The sequence below is a fragment of the Oncorhynchus mykiss genome, chromosome 3 (assembly GCF_057628025.1).
Source record: "Oncorhynchus mykiss isolate SJ-2025 chromosome 3, ASM5762802v1, whole genome shotgun sequence".
NCBI classification, from domain to species: domain Eukaryota; kingdom Metazoa; phylum Chordata; class Actinopteri; order Salmoniformes; family Salmonidae; genus Oncorhynchus; species Oncorhynchus mykiss.
Genome location: NC_143024.1, coordinates 81,332,875 through 81,352,105, shown reverse-complemented (window position 1 = coordinate 81,352,105; position 19,231 = coordinate 81,332,875). Strand labels below are relative to the sequence as shown.

Sequence of the window (19,231 nt, the reverse complement as noted above, 5' to 3'; positions counted from 1 at the left end):
TGTAGTTTGAGCTGAGGTGTGAACGTCAATGCAAATTCAACAAACAAAACCATTTATTTGAGTCATGACACCATTACAATACATTTCTATGGATTCAACATAATTACATTGAACTAATGGCCAAAGAAAGCCGTTCATCTGAAGTGGTTGGAAATGTACAATATAAAACTGGTGTTATTTTAATGGCCAATTCAACAGACTTCCTAGGACCTAGAATGTGATAGACAAATACATGCTCTGGAGGGATCGCTGACCAGATTTTGTTCAACCAGTCCTTGTAGCTTAGACTTTGGACAGAGTTGTTTGCATTTCTGTGCTGGCTTGATTCCAGCAGAGACTGAGCTGACTGTTTCATATGAACAATGTATACTGGGAAAATGTGATGTCATGGGTAAAAAAAAGTTTTTAGTTATGAGTGAATTAAGTTCATTCAGCAGATATAAATATAAAGTAAATCAGTGCATTTTGTGATCAAAGCAATTTGTGAATGTCACGTTCGGGTAAGAGCTGTGAAATATATTGATATAGCGAACAAACTGAGGCAAAGGTTTGCACAGTGGCTCTTATGTTATGTGCGAACACAATGTAAAGCAGAATAATACTGAATATAATACTGAATGTTAAGAGCAAAAACCTCAACCAAACCTAATTTACAATTGGTTGAGGGTCACTATTAGTGAAGTGGCATTAGCACTTTATACCTGAATAATAAAACAAACACTTTTAAAATGTAATAACTGAAGCAGTACACACCAATCCATTTAATCCATTTGATAACTGAAGCGGTGCGTACACACACACACATGCATCTTTGGTTGTTTCAGCTGTATGTTCTTGGTATGGTCAGTTAAACATTTGGTGTATAATTATAGCTGAGGTAATAAGTTAGAGCACCATATCAAATTGGACAAACAATTAAAAAGCATTTACATGTAAATTTCATATCGCTGACTTTATGGCAGTGATTTATTTCTTAACACAGCATACTTGCTCTCCATTTGAAGCGTTCACACAGTCCTTCAGTCCTCACAAGTCAAGGTTCGGGGGAGTAGGATGAAGCTGTCCCATAGATGCTGATCTAAGGTTAGTTTTGCGTTTCCGCTTCATGGCTACAGTTAAGAATTGGGGAGGGTAAGCTAAACCTAGATCTGTGCCTAAGACCAAAGGCAATAACTACCTGAATTGTGTTTGGCAGGGGGGTATGGTCACAGGAAATGACATCACAGGGTCAACGGAGACTTAGGGTGAACCAGGTCACAGGTTCTTCATGCAGACCTGACAACGGCTGATGCGTGAGAGGAGCTGGCCTGCTTTCAGGGTCTCTGAGGCAGGTTCTGCATGGAAGGACTGCTCGATGGAGGTGAGCCAGAAGCTGTGTTTGTTGGCGAAGTAGTGGCAGGTGCCCTTGGCCCCGTTACACTCGATGAAGGGCGTGGTACGGAAGTCCTCCAGACAGGAACCAGGAGACGACAGAGACTGACCCCCACCCTCGTCACCTGCTGCTGTGTGCTGGGGGGGAGGGGTAAGAGGTTGTATGAACACTGATACGAACGTCTTATTCAACTTCCTACCTATGGCATTTATATTCCCTGATGTGAAAGAACTGAACAGATTAAAGCAAATTCCCAGTAGGCTTCAATCATATGGCTTTCACCTGTCCTGCGTTTTCAGATCAGTAGAGATGAAGAATGGCAGACAAGGAGAGGAGGGCACTTCAGATTGTGTAGAAAAGGAAGCAAAGAGACTCACCATGAGGAAGGAGTAGCCAATCCACAAGCTGCGCCAGCCAGCAGGGCATTGTGGGATGGTAATATCCTGGCTGTGCACGGCGATGGCGACGGACGGAGCTTCGCACACAGAGCAGCGGCTGATGTAGGGTTTGATATCACCTTCCTCCACGGGCATCATGGGAATGGGCGCGGTGGTGGACAGCCAATAGGATTTGTCGTTGCGGCTGGCGTAGTAGCAGACGTCTCCGGGGTTGCAGTACAGGAAGGGCATGGTGTTGAAACGAGGGAGGCAGGAGCCCGCCAGACCTGGGATCAACAGATCAATTCAATCAACCGATCAATCAATTAACCAATAAATGTAATCATATAAAATGATGACACTGAGCTACAGACACTACAGGCAAATTTGAGACATCCTTACTTGTTCTATCTGCCAATCCAATTAAATCTGAATAGACATGAGTATAACCCAATAATCATGTGGTGTTTATGTGAATTTCTCACCTAGGTCCTGGTTGTGGGCCTTCTCCTGGCCCTCGAAGTACAGCAGACTGTAGCCGTCCCACAGCTTCGACATGCCCACGGGGCACATGGGGGTTTGCTCTGATTGGCTGTGCTTCACCAGCAGGTATCCCACGCTCACACTGCGGCCCGGCATGCCATGCAACCCTGTAGTTCCTGGGTTACCATGGTGACCTAGGGGTCAGAGAGAGAGAGAGAGAGATAGGTTCAAATGCATCTGTGCGTAATATATAAAATATGTGCAATGTTTTTGTCTGTTTTCTTTTCTAAATGTTTGTGTGGTTAAAATGTATTTACATTAAAAACACAACATTTCCGGGTCTAATAAATCACACCACCATAAAAACAGCAAATGGAATACTGGATTTAATTTGTTTCAGATCAGCATCCTAAAATCTCTTTATCAGTAAGCTAATTACAGAACTAATAATCACTACAGACCATGGGTCATTTCTCTCATAATACACTAGTGGCTCATTCAGACCAATAACACTCTATCCAAACCATTTGGGGGAAACCAGCTCCCCATCTCCCTCTCTTAATCCAGGCCTGAGTGCTATAATTCTAATATACCCCGTTGCCCTGGCACACCTGCCATACTGTACCTACCTTCCATGCCCTGCAGACCAAGATGGCCCCTCCCTCCAACATTCCCACGGTACCCAGGGGCACCTGGTCTGCCACCCACCCCTGGCATCCCCTTCTGCCCCTGGGGCCCAAAGTAGCCTGGAGGGGGAGATGTGGAATAGGGGTTTAAGGGGTAAGGAAGTAGGAAAATGGGGGAAAAAAAGGTCAGAGAAAAGATTGCTAATCCCACAGAAGAAACTGTATATAGAACAGTCTATTATATTGACAACAACACAACACTGTAACACATTCTCCTACCTGGATCTCCAGGGGGTCCTTTAGGGCCGCTCTCCCCTTGTACCCCCTCCGGTCCTCGGATACCCTGAGGACCTGGAGCACCCCTCTCTCCTGGCATCCTGGTGGGTAGTGGGGCTGGGCCCTGGTTACCTGGGGCTCCTGGATAACCTGCAGGACCAGACCAGGCCACACACAGTTTGCACGTGAGAAACAGGCAACTTTCATGATAATGTGGGTGATTTTCAGGTGAATTATAGTGATGTGCAGAGTGATATCAAACAGAGTGAGATGACATCCTTACCTGTGAGTCCAGTACTTCCTTTTGGGCCGGAAGGACCTCGGTCTCCTTGGAAACCAGACCTACCAGGAAATCCCATCATCCCTTGACCTCCCTTCACACCTTTGCAACAAAAGCCATGGCTGTTACTTTTACTGTTTCAGTGAAAGGTTAAACAGCTCAATATTCCCTGTCTGTCAAAAGTGAAACAGATAACAAAACATCATTCTGGATTGTATTTTGGAATTTCTCCTCTATACTATAATCTATACTATAATCCTACATTCTTATGAAAAAGGGTTCCAAAAGGATTCTTCGGATTTCCCCATAGGATAACCCTTTGTGGTTCCATGTAGGAATTACAACATGTAGGAATTCCAAAACAGAATCCAGAATGATGTTTTGTTATCCTATGGGGACAGCCAAAGAACCCTTTTAGGTTCTAGATAGCACCTTTTGTTCTAAGAGTATATGATCCGCACCTTTCTTCCCAGACACTCCGCTCTGTCCTTTGTATCCTGATGGTCCCTGATCCCCCTGCTTTCCTTTCAGACCAGGGAATCCAGTGACGCCATACTGGCCAGTTAAACCCTTCTCTCCATATTGAGAGGGCTCACCAGGTAAACCACGGGGCCCAGGGAAACCTGCAAAACAAAACAACCATTATTAGCACACCAAATACACACACAAAACACTTCACACACTACACATCCCAGAGGATAAAAACTCGGTCCGTTAATCTACTCTAATTCTACACATTCCACTTCGTCATTTTCTACTCCACCTGGCAGTCCTTTGGGTCCAGGGAAGCCAGGTTCTCCTGACGGTCCGGGTCTGTCTGAGGTGCCCTGTGGCCCTTGGGGGCCCTGAAACCCTGGGGGTCCCACCTGGCCCTGGTCACCTGAGGACAAGAAGAGAAGAGGGAGGTCTTAGACACTATAAAACACAAAATGTCCTCCAATCTTTGTAACAAAAAAATGCAATGTTTCTTTAGGAGCAGTGACTAACCTGGTTGTCCTTGAACTCCCTTCAAACCCAGCGATCCGGGTGTCCCGACCTCGGAGTTGGGTATACCTGTCTCTCCCCTCGCTCCCTTAGCACCGGGGTCACCTGGGGTTCCAAAGTTATCCTGACCTGGAAGTCCAGGGATTCCCTTCTGACCCTTCAGCCCATCCAGTCCGAATATACCCTTTAGTCCCGGGAAACCTGCAGAGAGGAGCAGATCAAACACAGTGTTAAGGCAAAGGTTTTGTGTATGTGCACACCCATGTGTGTGTGTGTGTGTGTGTGTGTACCTCTCTGTCCGGGGAAGCCTGGTTGTCCATGTATGCCTGATTCTCCGGGGACCCCAGGCCATCCCTTCGTACCCTGGTTGCCTGGAAACCCTTGTTGACCATCAGATCCTGGAGACAACAACCACAGAGAGTCAGACAGGTAACAGTCAGACACAGGCAATGAATGACACTCATTCTAATAATGTGAGCAACAGGGCAAGAAGTCAAGTCTCTTACCTACAGGTCCTCCTGTGCCAGGTTCACCTGGCACGCCCTTCATGCCCTCAATACCATGGAAACCTCCACCTCCCCTGTCTCCCAGATTCCCAATGTAGCCCTTCTGACCTGTAGGGAGAGACAGAGGGCATCAGGAACACTGTTACCATGGTAACACTTCTCAGCGAGCATCTTAAGTAGACTAATTTTCTTCATCTGCACTGATCTTATAACATAGAATAGGTAACAGCTTTATGGTGGAGGCCTACCAGGTATTTGCTCTCACCAGTCCATGCAGATGTAGGATCTTAATTTGACCAGTTTTGTAGCAGGAGTAAAATAATCCTGAAGCAGGATGATTAGATTATATATACAGTGTCAGTCAAACGTTTGGACACACCTACTCATACAAGGGTTTAACATTATTTTGACTGTTTTCTACATTTTAGAATAATAGTGAAGACATCAAAACTAGTAACCAAAAACGTGTTAAACAAATCAAAATAGATTTTAGATTCTTCAAAGTAGCCACCCTTTGCCTTGATGACAGCTTTGCACACTCTTGGAATTCTCTCAACCAGCTTCACCTAGAATGCTTTTCCATCAGTCTTGAGTTCCCACATATGCTGAGCACTTGTTGGCTGCTTTTCCTCCACTCTGTGGTCCAACTCATCCTAAACCAACTCAATTGGGTTGAAGCCGGCACGGACAGAGATGGTCGCCTCCATTCGCTTTCCTAGGAAACTATGCATTATTTAGTTTTTTTTACGTGTTCTTTCTTACATTGGTACCCCAGGTAATCTTAGGTTTTATTACGTACAGTCGGGAGGAACTACTGGATATAAGAGCAACGTCAACTCACCATCATTACGAACAGGAATACGACTTTCCCGAAGCGGATCCTGTGTTTTGCCCACCACCCTGGACAATGGATCGGATCCCAGCCGGCGAACCAAAACAACGACGCCGTAAGAGGGGCAGACGAAGCGGTCTTCTAGTCAGGCTCCGGAGACGGGCACATCGCGCACAGCTCCCGAGCATACTACTCGCCAATGTCCAGTCTCTTGACAACAAGGTTGATGAAATCCGAGCAAGGGTAGCATTCCAGAGAGACATAAGAGACTAACGTTCTTTGCTTCACAGAAACATGGCTCACTCGAGACACGCTATCGGAGTCGGTACAGCCAGCTGATTTCTTCACGCATCGCGCCAACAGAAACAAGCATCTTTCTGGTAAGAAGAGTGGTGGGGGGGTATGCCTTATGATTAACGAGACGTGGTGTGATCATAACAACATACAGGAACTCAAGTCCTTCTGTTCACCTGACTTAGAATTCCTCACAATCAAATGTCGACCGCATTATCTACCAAGAGAATTCCCTTAGATTATAATCACAGCCGTATATTCCCCCCCAAGCAGACACATCGATGGCCCTGAACTAACTTTATTTGACTCTATGTAAACTGGAAACGACATATCCTGAGGCTGCATTCATTGTAGCTGGGGATTTTAACAAGGCTAATCTGAAAACAAGACTCCCTAAATTCTATAAGCATATCGATTGTGCTACCAGGGCTGGTAAAACCCTGGATCATTGTTATTCTAACTTCCGCAACGCATATAAGGCCCTCCCCCGCCCTCCTTTCGGAAAAGCTGACCATGACTGCATTTTGTTGCTCCCTGCCTATAGACAGAGACTAAAACAGGAATGTCCCGCGCTTAGGTCTGTTCAACGCTGGTCCGACCAATCTGATTCCACGCTTCAAAATCGCTTCGATCACATAGATTGGGATATGTTCCACATTGCGTCAAACAACAACTTTGATGAATACGCTGATTCGGTGAGCGAATTTATTAGCAAGTGCATCGGCGATGACGTACCCACAGCAACTATTAAAACATTCCGGGTTTCTGGGTACTGGACTTCCTGACGGGCCGCCCCCAGGTGGTGAGGGTAGGTAACAACATCTACACCCCGCTGATCCTCAACACTGGGGACCCACAAGGGTGCGTTCTGAGCCCTCTCCGTACTCCCTGTTCACCCACGACTACATGGCCATGCACGCCTCCAACTCAATCATCAAGTTTGCAGACGACACTACAGAGGTAGGCTTGATTACCAACAACGACGAGACGGTCGGTATGCTGCCAACATACTGACTCAACTCCAGCCACTTTAATATTGGAAAAATTTATGTAAAACATGTATCACTAGCCACTTTAAACAATGCCACTTAATATAATGTTAACATACCCTACATTACTCATCTCATATGTATATACTGTACTCGATACCATCTACTGCATCTTGCCTATGCCGTTCTGTATCATCACTCATTCATATATCTTTATTTGAGCTGTTCTTGCCATAATATGGACTTGGTCTTTTACCAAATAAGGCTATCTTCTATATACCCCCCTACCTTGTCACAACACAACTGATCGGCTCAAACGCATTAAGAAGGAAAGAAATTCCACAAATGAACTTTAACTAGGCACATCTGTTAATCAAAATGCATTCCAGCGGACTACCTCATGAAGCTGGTTGAGAGAATGCCAAGAGTGTGCAAAGCTGTCATCAAGGCAAAGGGTGGCTACTTTGCAGAATCTCAAATATAAAATATATTTTGATTTGTTATACACTTTTCTGGTTACTACATGATTCCATATGTGTTATTTCATAGTTTTGAAGCCTTCACTACTTTTCTACAATGTAGAAAATAGTAAAAAAAAAAAAAAAAAAACCTTGAATGAATAGGTGTGTCCAAACTTTTGACTGGTACTGTATATAAAAAAGTGATTATGTCTAACAGGAAATTAGTTTTGTCTACAGCTATAGTTTAGGTGTGATATCTAGTGAAAGAAAGTGAACTACAGGTTTTCAGTGAATTTATGTTCCTAGTGCAAATGAAGAAAGCCAGTCTGAATGAGTGACTCACCTGGAACCCCAGGGAAACCATCCTCCCCCCTCAGTCCTGTGGATCCGGGCATGTCGATAACGGCACCCCCCTCACCTGGAAAAGAAAACAATGACGCATTTCAGCAAGTACCTTTTACTACTCATTCTTTCTTCTGTGGAACTGTTAAATAGGCCTGGGACTTTAGCTTCGAGTCCAAGTGCTTAACAAAGACAAGATTTAACTGAGTTGAAACTGCTGGAAAGTGGAGTTTGGAGTACTACTGGCGTCTACGGTACTGTACGTATCCATGAGTTTTGGGATACCTTTGACACCTTTCACTCCTGGATCTCCTGAGGATCCGTAGGCACCGGGGTTACCTTTATCCCCCTGAAAAACACACACAGAGATACAGAGATACAGCATTAGATCGGACAGAGATATCCGTCTGTTCTAACCTGGTCGTTGAACATGTTTAGCATGAAAACTACAGGTGCAGGCTGCAGCAGAGACACAATGGGAACCAGACAACATGGTCTCACCCTGTGACCAGACATCCCGGGAAAGCCGCTGATTCCGTGTGATCCTGTCAGACCAGGCATTCCTTTTGGCCCCGGAAGTCCCTGTGCGCCTGGGTTGCCTTGGAAACCCTTCTCATCGCTGGGGTCTCCGGGAACGCCGTGGTAGCCCTCCATTCCCGGAACACCGGGAAAACCTTTAGGACCTGTGGAAGAGAGAGAGGGAAGGTGAAGAGGGGATCAGAATGAGACTAGTGAAATGAAAAGGAGGATGAGGAGGACAGAATGTGAATAAAGAAGAGAGGGGGGATAGGGAGGGCATGAAGCCTGAATATCTCTACTCACCTCTGGGTCCAGTGAATCCGATCTGTCCTGTGGTTCCATCTTCTCCCTTTGTCCCCTTCATGTCTTTGATGATCTGACGAGGGATGTGGGGTTTCTCGCCAGTTGGACCCCTCAGACCACGGTCACCTAGGAGACAGCGGGGGTGAGAGTGAGTGTCAAATCAGATGAAAGGATCGAAAGAGAAAGTGAGGGACAGGGAAAGAGAGTAGTAGAGCACAGAAACACACACAATTCTAATGGCAGTTCAGTCTCACCCTTTGAACCATAGTCGCCCATGATTCCTTTCTGTCCAAATCCGCCGGGATCGCCAGTCTCTCCTTTCTGTCCAGAGAAGCCCTTCAGGCCCGACTCACCAGGCATTCCTCCAAACCCTGACATGCCACGAGACCCTTTGATACCTGGGACAGGAAGTGACATCTCAAGTCAGGAGGATAGTCCTCACATCAGCATCTAGTTTTGATATACACTGCGTATACCAAACATTAAGAACACCTTCCTAATATTGAGTTGCACCCCCTTTGGACCTTCAGAAAAGCCTACATTTGTCGGGGCATAGACTCTACAATACTGGCCCATGTTGACTCCAATGCTTCCCACAGTTGTGTCAAGTTGGCTGGATGTTCTTTGGGTGGTGGACCATTCTTGATACACATTGGAAACTGTTGAGAGTGAAAAACCCAGCAGCGTTGCAGTTCTTGACACACCCTGGCACCTACTACCATAACCCGTTCAGAAAGGCACAAAAATATTGTGAATGGTACACATACACGATCCATGTCTCAAGTGTCTCAATGTTTAAAAATCCTTCTTTAACCTGTCTCCTCCCCTTCATCTGCACTAATTTAAGTGAATTTAATAAGTGACATCAATATGGGATCATAGCTTCCACCTGTATTCACCTGGTCAGTCTATTTCATGGAAAGAGCAGGTGTTCCTAATATTTGTATACTCAGTGTATTTCATTCCTCACTGCAAAACTCTAGTGTGACATCGCATCATCATATCAACTATTCATCAGAAAATGACATGTGGACTGTGAGAGTATGACCATATATGACCACTAACTCTATAAGTAGAACATTGCACAGAACATGACTCCACTGTGTATAATAACTTACCCTTGAACCCTGGCAGGCCAGAGTGTCCTGTAGGTCCTGGCACTCCGGGGTCACCCTGGTCTCCGGTGTTTCCCTCAGCGCCCTGACTACCAAACTCTCCCAGTGTCCCCTTTAGTCCTATGGGCCCTGGTGTGCCAGGGTCCCCCTGATCACCCCTGTTTCCGCTCAAACCTGGAAGTGACACATACACAGTGTATTAGGTTCTATCTCTTCAAAGCAAACAGAAAGAGAAGTTAATCAGTCATGTTTCTGACCTGGTTGTCCGGTGCTTCCTGTTGGCCCAGGGACACCAGCCGTTCCGGGTACACCTGGCCAGCCATACTTCCCAGCAGCTCCCGGTCCTCCTTGCTCCCCTTGCAGACCTGAAGGACCTACGTCGCCCTTGAACCCAATCATACCAGGCATGCCACCCATCCCTAAGAGAGAAGGGCAGAGAGAGGCCATTACAATAACTATACAGTGCATTTGGAAAGTATTCAGACCCCTTGACTTTTTCCACATTTTAAAACATTACAGCCTTATTCCAAAATAGATTAAATAGTTTTCCCCCCTCATCAATCTACACAAACAATATCCCACAATGACAAAATAAAAACAGGTTTTTAGATTTTTTTGCAAATGTATTAAAAATAAAAATCAGAAGTATCAAATCAAACTTTATTTGTCATATGTGCCGAATACAAAAGGTGAAATGCTTACTTTACAAGCCCTTATGTCACGCCCTGACCGTAGAGAGATTTTTATGTCTCTATTTTGGTTTGGTCAGGGTGTGATTTGGGTGGGCATTCTATGTTCTTTTTCTATGTTTTGTATTTCTTTGTTTTGTCTGGGTATGGTTCTCAATCAGGGACAGCTGACTATTGTTGTCTCTGATTGGGAACCATACTTAGGTAGCTTTTTCCCTCCATTGTGTTGTGGGTAGTTATTTTCTGTTTAGTGTTTTCTGCACCTTACAGGACTGTTTCGGTTTTGTTTATTCTCTTTGTTATTTTGTTATAGTGTTCAGTTTAAATAAAAAGCATGAACACTTGCCACGCTGCGCTTTGGTCCGATTAGTCCTCATCCGTCCTATGCCTGCGCTCCGCCCGTGCCGGGCTAAAGTGGGCATTGAGCTAAATGGAGAGGTGCGAGTGGTAAGCACCAGATCTCCAGTGCTCCCCCACAGCCCGATTCATCCTGTGCCTCCTCTACGCACCAGGCCTCCTGTAGGTCTCCCCAGCCTGGTGGGCCCTGTGGCAGCCCCACGCACCAGGTTGTCTCTGCGTCTCCTCCCTCCAGAGTAAAGTGGGCATTCAGCCTGGAGGAGTGGTGCCAAGGCTGCGCACCAGAGCTCCAGTGCTCCCCACAGCCCGAGTCGCCCACCAGTCCGGAGCCTTCCGAGTTGCTCTCCAGTCCGGAGCCTTCCGAGTCGCCGTCCAGTCCGGAGCCTTCCGAGTCGCCCTCCAGTCCGAAGACTTCCGAGTCGCCCTCCAGCCTTCCGAGTCGCGGGGGGGGGGGGGGGGGGGGGGGGGGGGGGTACTGTCACGCCCTGACCTTAGAGAGATTTTTATGTCTCTATTTTGGTTTGGTCAGGGTGTGATTTGGGTGGGCATTCTATGTTCTTTTTCTATGTTTTGTATTTCTTTGTTTTGGCTGGGTGTGTTTGGACCATGATAGTTCGTTGTTGATGTGAACACCAAGGAACTTGAAACTCTCGACCTGCTCCACTACAGCCCTGTTAATGAGGGCCTGTTCAGCTTGCGTTTTCCTGTAGTCCACGATCAGCTCCTTTGTCTTGCTCACGTTGAGGGAGAGGTTGTTGTCCTGGCACCGCACTGCCAGTCCTCTGACCTCTCCTATAGGCTGTCTCATCATTGTAGTTGACCAGGCCTACCACTGTTGTGTCATCAGCAAACTTAATGATGGTGTTGGAGTCGTGTTTGTCCACGCAGTCGTGGGTGAACAGGGAGTACAGCAGGGGACTAAGCACACACCCCTGAGGGGCCCCAGTGTTGAGGATCAGCATGGCAGACGTGTTGTTGCCTACCCTTACCACCTGGGAGAGGCCCATCAGGAAGTCCAGGATCCAGTTGCAGAGGGAGGTGTTTAGACTCAAAGTCTTGATGCGGATGTTTCCTGTAATCCATGGCTTCTGGTTGGGATATGTATGTACGGTCACTGTGGGGATGACGTCATCAATGCACTTATTGATTAAGCTGACTGAGGTGGTATACTCCTCAATGCCATTGGATGAATCCCGGAACATATTCCTGTCTGTGCTAGCAAAACAGCCCTGTAGCGTAGCATCCGTGTCATCTGACCACTTCCATATTGAGCGAGTCACTGGTCCTTCCTGCTTTAGTTTTTGCTTGTAAGCAGGAATCAGGAGGACATTTGCCAAATGGATTGCGAGGAAGAGCTTTGTATGTGTCTCTTTGTGTGGAGTAAAGGTGGTCTCGACATGCTGGTAGAAATGAGGTAAAATGGATTTAAGTTTGTCTGCATTAAAGTCCCTGGTAACTAGGAGCGCCACTTATAAATTAGCATTTTCCTGTTTGCTTATGACCTTATACAGTTGGTTGAGTGTGGTCTTAGTGCCAGCATTGGTTTGTGGTGGTAAATAGATGGCTACGAAGAATATAGATGACAACTGTCTTGGTTGAAAGTGTGTTCTACAGCGTATCATAAGTTACTGTGCCTCAAATTTAACCTTTATTTAACTTGGCAAGTCAGTTAAGAACAAATTCTTATTTACAATGACGGCCTACAGGGGAACAGTGGGTTAACTGCCTTGTTCAGGGGCAGAACGACAGATTTTTACCTTCTCAGCTCGGGGATTCGTTCCAGCAACCTTTCGGTTACTGGCCCAATGCTCTAACCACTAGGCTACCTGCCGACCCGAAGAATTCTTCACAGTAGGGATGGTGCCAAGTTTCCTCCAGACGTAACGCTTGGCATTAAGGCCAAAGAGTTCATTCTTTGTTTAATCAACCAGAGAATCTTGTTTCTCATAGTCTGAGAGTCCTTTAGGTGTCTTTTGGCAAACTCCAAGCGGGCTGTCATGTGCCTTTTACTGAGGAATGGCTTCCGTCTGGCCACTCTACCATGAAGGCCTGTTTGGTGGAATGCTGCAGAGATGGTTGTCCTTCTGGAAGGTTCTCCCATCTCTGCAGAGGAACTCTGGAGCTCTTTCAGAGTGACCATCGGGTTCTTGGTCACCTCCCTGACCAAGGCCCTTCTCCCCTCATTGCTCAGTTTGGCTGGGCGGCCAGCTCTAGGAAGAGTCTTAGTGGTTACAAACTTCTTCCATTTAAGAATGATGGAGGCCACTGTGTTCTTGGGATCTTCAATACATTTGTTGCTACCTTTCCCCAGATCTGTGACTCGACACAATCCAGTCTTGGAGCTCTACTGACAATTCCTTCGACCTCATTGCTTGGTTTTTGCTCTGACATGCACTGTCAACTGTGGGACCTTATATAAATCATGTCCAATCAATAAAATTTACCACAGGTAGACTCCAATCAAGTTGTAGAAACATCTCAAGGATGATCAATGGAAACAGAATGCACCTGAGCTCAAATTTCGAGTCTCTTAGCTAAGGGTCTGAATACTTATGTAAACAATGTATTTCTGTTTTTATTTGTAATACATTTGCAAAAATGTCTAAAAAACAGTTTTTGCTTTGTCAAGGGATACAGTATTATGTATAGACTGATGAGGCCAAAAAATAATTTAATCAATTTAATCAATTTTAGAGTAACTTTCCAAATGCACGTTTGATGTGGAGAAATTGTAGTTTTTCATCTTGCAGGTTTGTTATGGTATTAGTACCCACCTGGGTAACCCTCGTTTCCAGGCTCTCCGCTGAACCCTTTAGGTCCCTGCTCTCCAGGAAGACCCACTTCTCCACGTTGTCCGGTCGACGCTCCCCAGATCTCCCCGTGAGGTCCCTTCTCTCCTGGCTCCCCGTTCCGACCCTGTTGACCTGGCAGACCTTGGGTTCCAGAATTACCCTTTGAGCCGGGCTGACCCAAGTCTCCATGGAGGCCCCTAAAACCTGGGAGAGAGGACCAGACCATTAGAACTACCAGCAGTATTAAAGCACTAGGGGCGGATTCCAACCAAAGTAAAGTGTGTGTAAACGTAATTACCTTCTTATACGCTTTACTCTCTATGTGTATTCTGACCTAGAACTTAAGCACGAGAATAGCCTGCTATTCACCAGCTATTCATTTGGGGGGGTGATCGAATAAATTAAGGTGTGGTGTAGTTGTGTCTACAGATATTCTGACCTTGACTTCATTCCGTAATAATTTCACCACCTTCATGCGAGAGGAAACCATGACTAACGTCTTGCATCTACTTGCTTCCTATATAAATAACACCACTAACCATGCACTGTCATTTACAACTTGATAAGAGCTTTTGATAAGAGCTGAAAACCCTATTGAATGAAAACTCCACCAGAAAATCTGTTGGCCAGCAAATGGGAGGGTTTTCAGCAGTTTAATGAAATGTATTCAGAGAGCAAAAGGTAGCCACACCTACAGAGCACGTTACGTGACTGAATAATGTATGTGTGAATACCAAATACTGAGAAATGCGTAGGAAAGGCGTGTGTAGGAAAGGTGCAAATGTTCCAAGTCTGAATCGGTCCCTAGGCCTTAGTGCATCCATTACAAGTGGGAGTAAATGTACCTGTGATCTGCTCTGATGCTATGTGTATAATGTACGCTCTAGAATGCCCTTCAAGCCAATCAGAAACGAGTATTCAACAATGCCATGGTATTTACACAGGCAGCCCAATTCTGATCTTTTTTCCAGTAATTGATCTTTTGACCAATCAGATCAGCTCTTTCGCCATTGTAAACACAGCCATAGAATAGTATAACAGTTAAAGCAGAAAGTCATCACCTGGATATCCAGGTGACCCTCCTCTGCCTTGATCTCCTATCTCTCCTTTGGCCCCGTTATCTCCAAGTAGACCTGTTGATCCTTTTTGACCTGGGAGACCTGAAGCACAGACAAAAGGACATACAGGAAGCTAGACATCAATTTGGATCTTGACAGGAAAAAACAGGGCATATTACACATTTTCTGTTTTGCATTCTAAAAGCTAAAAGCTTACCTAGGAAACCTTCTAACCCGTGGGGTCCTGGTGGTCCTGGTATACCGGGTGGTCCAGGTATGGCATCGCAATCACCTGAGTAAAAAAATAACACAGAGATTGCATCAGCAATTACTAGAAGAACGGTTCTCACAGCAGCCATTTTGGATCTGCTGCTTCACTGCTCTACTGCACACTTCAGTGGTTTTTGCCTGCTTTTTGCATTGGTTCGACAATACAGTTGCTCAGTGTGGATTGTGAATCAGAGCATAGCAAAAATAAAATAACATACATATTAGCCAACTAACCGAAGATGAGACTATGAGGGGAGAAACCAGTTACAAAAACACCATTAAAAAACCTGAATTTAACTCTAGCTCTATACACAGTGACTGGACGCTAACCCAAGACACAAAGGCTATGGAAGCAAAGCACCAGTCGCGAAGTTGAGTAACTTGATCAAAATGCTGTTAGTCCAGCTACCTGTGATGTCATTCTGTTCTCCATCTCCTCTCGGACTACAGCCAGACACTCCTTTCAATGACAATGAGAGAGAGATTGGAGAGAGAGAGATGAAAAAGGAGATGCATTCGAAATAAGGGTTAGAAAAAGTTCAAGCATGATCTCAAACATGTACTGTTGTGGCTGGATTGAGGGATGCAGACGGACTGCATCAGGGCCCGTCTGGAGAGAGGTGAGGAAAGATGAAGGTGGAAGAATCCTTTCGATCATGGACACAAGGGTATAAGAACTTCTCGCACACCCCCATTCATGACAAGGCCTTGGAGTCCACAACTGCAACTAGTCTTTCTGTTGTTCCCACAAATAGCGGAAGTGGAGAGAGATAAAAGGAGAGGAAGAGAGAGAGAGACAGATAGAGAAGGATAGATAGGGATGGAGAGAATGCGCAAGAGAGATAAAGACAGGAGAGAGTGATGGGAAAGCGAGGGAGAGACAGAAGGAGTCAGAGTGACTGGGAAAGAGAGAGAGAGAGAAAGACAGAAGCGGGAGAGAGTAACACACCTGGATCGCCAGCTTGACCTTTGATACCAGGATGACCCCGCTCCCCATCATCGCCTTGCAACCCTTGAACCCCTTTAGTTGCACCTAGAACCCGTCCTGGTTCTCCCATCTGTCCCAACAACCCAGGCAGACCCGGCCGGCCCTGATAACCTTTTTCTCCAGTGAGCCCAGCAGGTGCATCTCCCTAGAACAGAGAACACAGGATACATCAATTCAGAACATATCCCTCAGTGTTATGCTAAAGATCCACACAGCTGCATTGACTTAAACAGCTATTATTATCAATCAAAAATAAAGTAGGTAGCTAGTGCTTCTAATATTTGAATAGGTTATATACAGTATATCTGAATGTAAGTGGTGACACTGTGAGGTGGGAAAGAGAGACTGTACACTCTTAGGAAAAAGGGTTCCAAAGGGGTTCTTCGGCTGTCCCCATAGGAGCACCCTTTTTGGTTCCAGTTAGAACCCTTTTTGGTTTCCATGTAGAACCCTCTGTGCAAAGGGTTCTAAATGGAACCCAAAATATTTATACCTGGAATCATAAAGGTTCTACCTGGAACCAAAAATGATTCTTCAAAGGGTTCTCCTATGGAGACAGCCGAAGAACCGTTTTAGGTTCTAGATAGCGCGTTTCTTTCAATGAGTGTAGGGAGTTCTTACTGAAGGACCACGATTCCCAGGGAATCCATTGATCCCACTGGGCCCAGGGAAGCCCTGTATTCCTGGGTCACCTGTCGCACCTGGGTCTCCTGGGTCCCCGGCATATCCTGTAGAGTTCCCACACAAACACACTAGTTTACACATACACTTGCACCAGTGGAGGCTGCTGATGGGAGGATGGCTCATAATAATGGCTGGAATGGAGCAAATGGAATGGTATCAAACACATTGAAACAATGTGTTTGATGTATCTGATACCATTCCACCTATTCCGCTCCAGTTATTAACACGAGCCCGTTCCCCCAATGCAGGTGCCGCCAACCTCCTGTGACTTACATGCATAATGGTGTGTCACAAGGTGCACAAGTGTGTGAAAAGAAAGTGAATAAGAATACTTCACCTTTCTCTTTGGCCTGAATGAACTCGCCCTTCCTGCCCTTTGGACCCGGTTGTCCTGTGGCACCAGGGAACCCCTGAGGAGGAGGGAGAGAGGACGAGGAGGAGGGAGGAGGAGGAGGGAGGAGGAGGAGGGAGAGAGGGGGCATAGAGTAAGGAATTAGGAAGCCAATGAGAGAGAATTTGATGGACAAGTTAAGAAAGACAAGGATGTTTATGATAAATGTTGCCCTATTGTAGGTTTCAAGCTTTATTAGTTGTATGTACAGGTTCCTTCTCAACAACAAGAAACAATACAAACATAGAGTAAATGCCTCAGGAGCATAGAATAAACATTTTAGCGTAAGTATAATACAAAAAAGACACTATTTAGAGTCCAATATTTACACGTGTTTTGGGGAAGAAGGATTGGGGGGCAAGTGTTTAAACTGTGGAGTATTCAGCAATCATAATAATTCTGGTAGCAGCAGTTGTGGTGTGTGTGTAGCATTAATGTATATGTGCGTATGTCTGTCTGTGTGTGTGGGTGTGTGAGTGAGTGCATGTTTGTTGTGAGGTAGATGTTGTCAAGCTAAGGTGGTGTAAGTTGTTCTTACAGGCAGTCCGATGACACCTCGGGGTCCTGGCTCTCCTGACTCTCCCTGCTGACCAACCTCGCCACTCTTTCCAGTGTCGCCTTGGCTACCAGCAGGGCCGGGCAGGCCCGGAGGGGAATGGACAATGTTGCACTCGCACAACCCGTGATCACCTAAAACACACACATTCCGATCAGCTATACTGTAACACATAACGTGATCATAGTGCAGAAATGAACATTACGTTGTGAACACGCACCTTTCAGTCCTTTTCTTCCCGCAGAGCCTGGCCGCCCTCTCGGCCCTGAAAATCCCTTGTAGAAGTCCGCCCCTGCAGATATTTAGACACAGAGAAGCACATATTAAGACATACAGACACTTCACAACAATCCTTAAAGTAACTCTCCAGTATAAATCTTACTTTTAAAAGTTAATATTCTGTCAACTCCCAAATCATGTTGTTGGCTATACTTGTATTTGTGGCCAAAGTATAAATTGGAGAGAAAAAAAAACATTTAGAAACGCCACCTCAAACATGTATCTCAAGAGGACTGTTTAAAAAATGCTTGATATTTCCTCATAGAACATGATGTCGGCTGAGCTAGCCAATCAGCGGTCTACCCGCATTCATATTTTTATTGACTGGGATACACCCACATCATTCAAATACAGGAAAGCTTTTTAACATACTTAATACAAATGTTTTATGTTATGTTGTAATTAATGATATGTCATCTTTCACAGAAATCCAGAAACACTGGACAGTTATTTTAAATATCACCCTATACAAAATAAAATATCAAAATTAATCTCTTTCATGTCCACACTCACATGATCCTGGTGGTCCGGGTGGGCCCCCGAGCCCAGGCAGGCCATTGATACCCGGGGGTCCGGGGCTGAGGGCAGGGATACCTAGCTCTCCAGGTTCGCCCATCTCTCCCTTTACCCCCGGCTCTCCAAATGGACCCCACAGATCCACCACTGTTGGAACATAAAAGATGAAGGAGATAGGAGAAGATGAATGATTACTGAGGAAACCAAACGTTTGAAAAACACAAAACACAACTACACCATACATCATCTTGTTTTTTTTTTCAATTTAAAGTTTTAAGACTTGTTAACAATACAGTTTTAAAAATGGTTATTCTACCATTATAGTAAGAACAATAGACAAATCTACTAGCTAAGTAACACTACGGATCACTGACTGGATAAGTATGGTTTTGGCACTGACCTTGTTGTTGATCATGATCCTTCCTGGCAGGAGGTCCAGCGCGGCCTGGAAGACCTTTCTCCCCCTCCAGACCCCTCTGGCCCTGGGGACCCAGCTGTCCAGGAGGACCAGGGGGACCAACTACACCACCCACCCCAAACCCCAAAATGGACACCAATCAATATCTATATAACAATCAATGTTATAACAATATAACAGTAAGGAACATAATATAAAAACTCCCATATTCAATGAAAGGTTGACTACCTGGAGTAAGACCATACTGTATATTGATAGACGTGTTGAGAGTGTAGCTGATTGACTTGAATGAAAACTGACTCGTTGATAGAAAAGGGATTGATGATTTGACTGGTTAATCATACCTCTGTCCTGCCCTCCTGAGGGACCATCGTGATAAATCAGCTCCCCTGGTTCTCCTCTGGCACCCTAAAAGCCACAACACCCATCTGTTAAAACCTACTATATAGTTTCTGTGTGTAAGGATTTGAATGA

At 45.5% G+C, this 19,231-nt stretch overlaps 1 protein-coding gene across 2 annotated transcripts in view; it reads right to left on the bottom strand.

The window, feature by feature from the left end:
- Positions 1-35: 35 nt before the first annotated feature.
- The window catches only part of LOC110520475 (uncharacterized), a 149,151-nt gene continuing 129,955 nt past the window's right edge, over positions 36-19,231 (bottom strand). Inside the window, exons 18-47 of one of the 2 annotated variants that reach the window (XM_036975025.2) lie at positions 19,102-19,165; positions 18,740-18,859; positions 18,337-18,486; positions 17,765-17,836; positions 17,527-17,678; positions 16,935-17,007; positions 16,535-16,641; positions 15,875-16,058; positions 15,335-15,385; positions 14,873-14,947; positions 14,659-14,757; positions 13,580-13,801; positions 10,017-10,178; positions 9,763-9,933; positions 8,899-9,042; positions 8,645-8,770; positions 8,324-8,505; positions 8,108-8,171; positions 7,824-7,898; positions 4,905-5,012; positions 4,689-4,796; positions 4,402-4,599; positions 4,178-4,294; positions 3,876-4,037; positions 3,418-3,516; positions 3,138-3,284; positions 2,862-2,978; positions 2,235-2,426; positions 1,750-2,036; positions 36-1,509 (exon numbers count right to left, since the gene is read on the bottom strand). In XM_036975025.2, coding sequence (XP_036830920.2) covers positions 1,255-1,509; positions 1,750-2,036; positions 2,235-2,426; positions 2,862-2,978; positions 3,138-3,284; positions 3,418-3,516; positions 3,876-4,037; positions 4,178-4,294; positions 4,402-4,599; positions 4,689-4,796; positions 4,905-5,012; positions 7,824-7,898; positions 8,108-8,171; positions 8,324-8,505; positions 8,645-8,770; positions 8,899-9,042; positions 9,763-9,933; positions 10,017-10,178; positions 13,580-13,801; positions 14,659-14,757; positions 14,873-14,947; positions 15,335-15,385; positions 15,875-16,058; positions 16,535-16,641; positions 16,935-17,007; positions 17,527-17,678; positions 17,765-17,836; positions 18,337-18,486; positions 18,740-18,859; positions 19,102-19,165 — 4,083 coding nt within the window. In that variant the 3' untranslated portion in view covers positions 36-1,254. The remainder of the gene's footprint in view (positions 1,510-1,749; positions 2,037-2,234; positions 2,427-2,861; positions 2,979-3,137; positions 3,285-3,417; positions 3,517-3,875; positions 4,038-4,177; positions 4,295-4,401; positions 4,600-4,688; positions 4,797-4,904; positions 5,013-7,823; positions 7,899-8,107; positions 8,172-8,323; positions 8,506-8,644; positions 8,771-8,898; positions 9,043-9,762; positions 9,934-10,016; positions 10,179-13,579; positions 13,802-14,658; positions 14,758-14,872; positions 14,948-15,334; positions 15,386-15,874; positions 16,059-16,534; positions 16,642-16,934; positions 17,008-17,526; positions 17,679-17,764; positions 17,837-18,336; positions 18,487-18,739; positions 18,860-19,101; positions 19,166-19,231) is intronic. The other variant, XM_036975026.2, reaches the window with a different exon arrangement.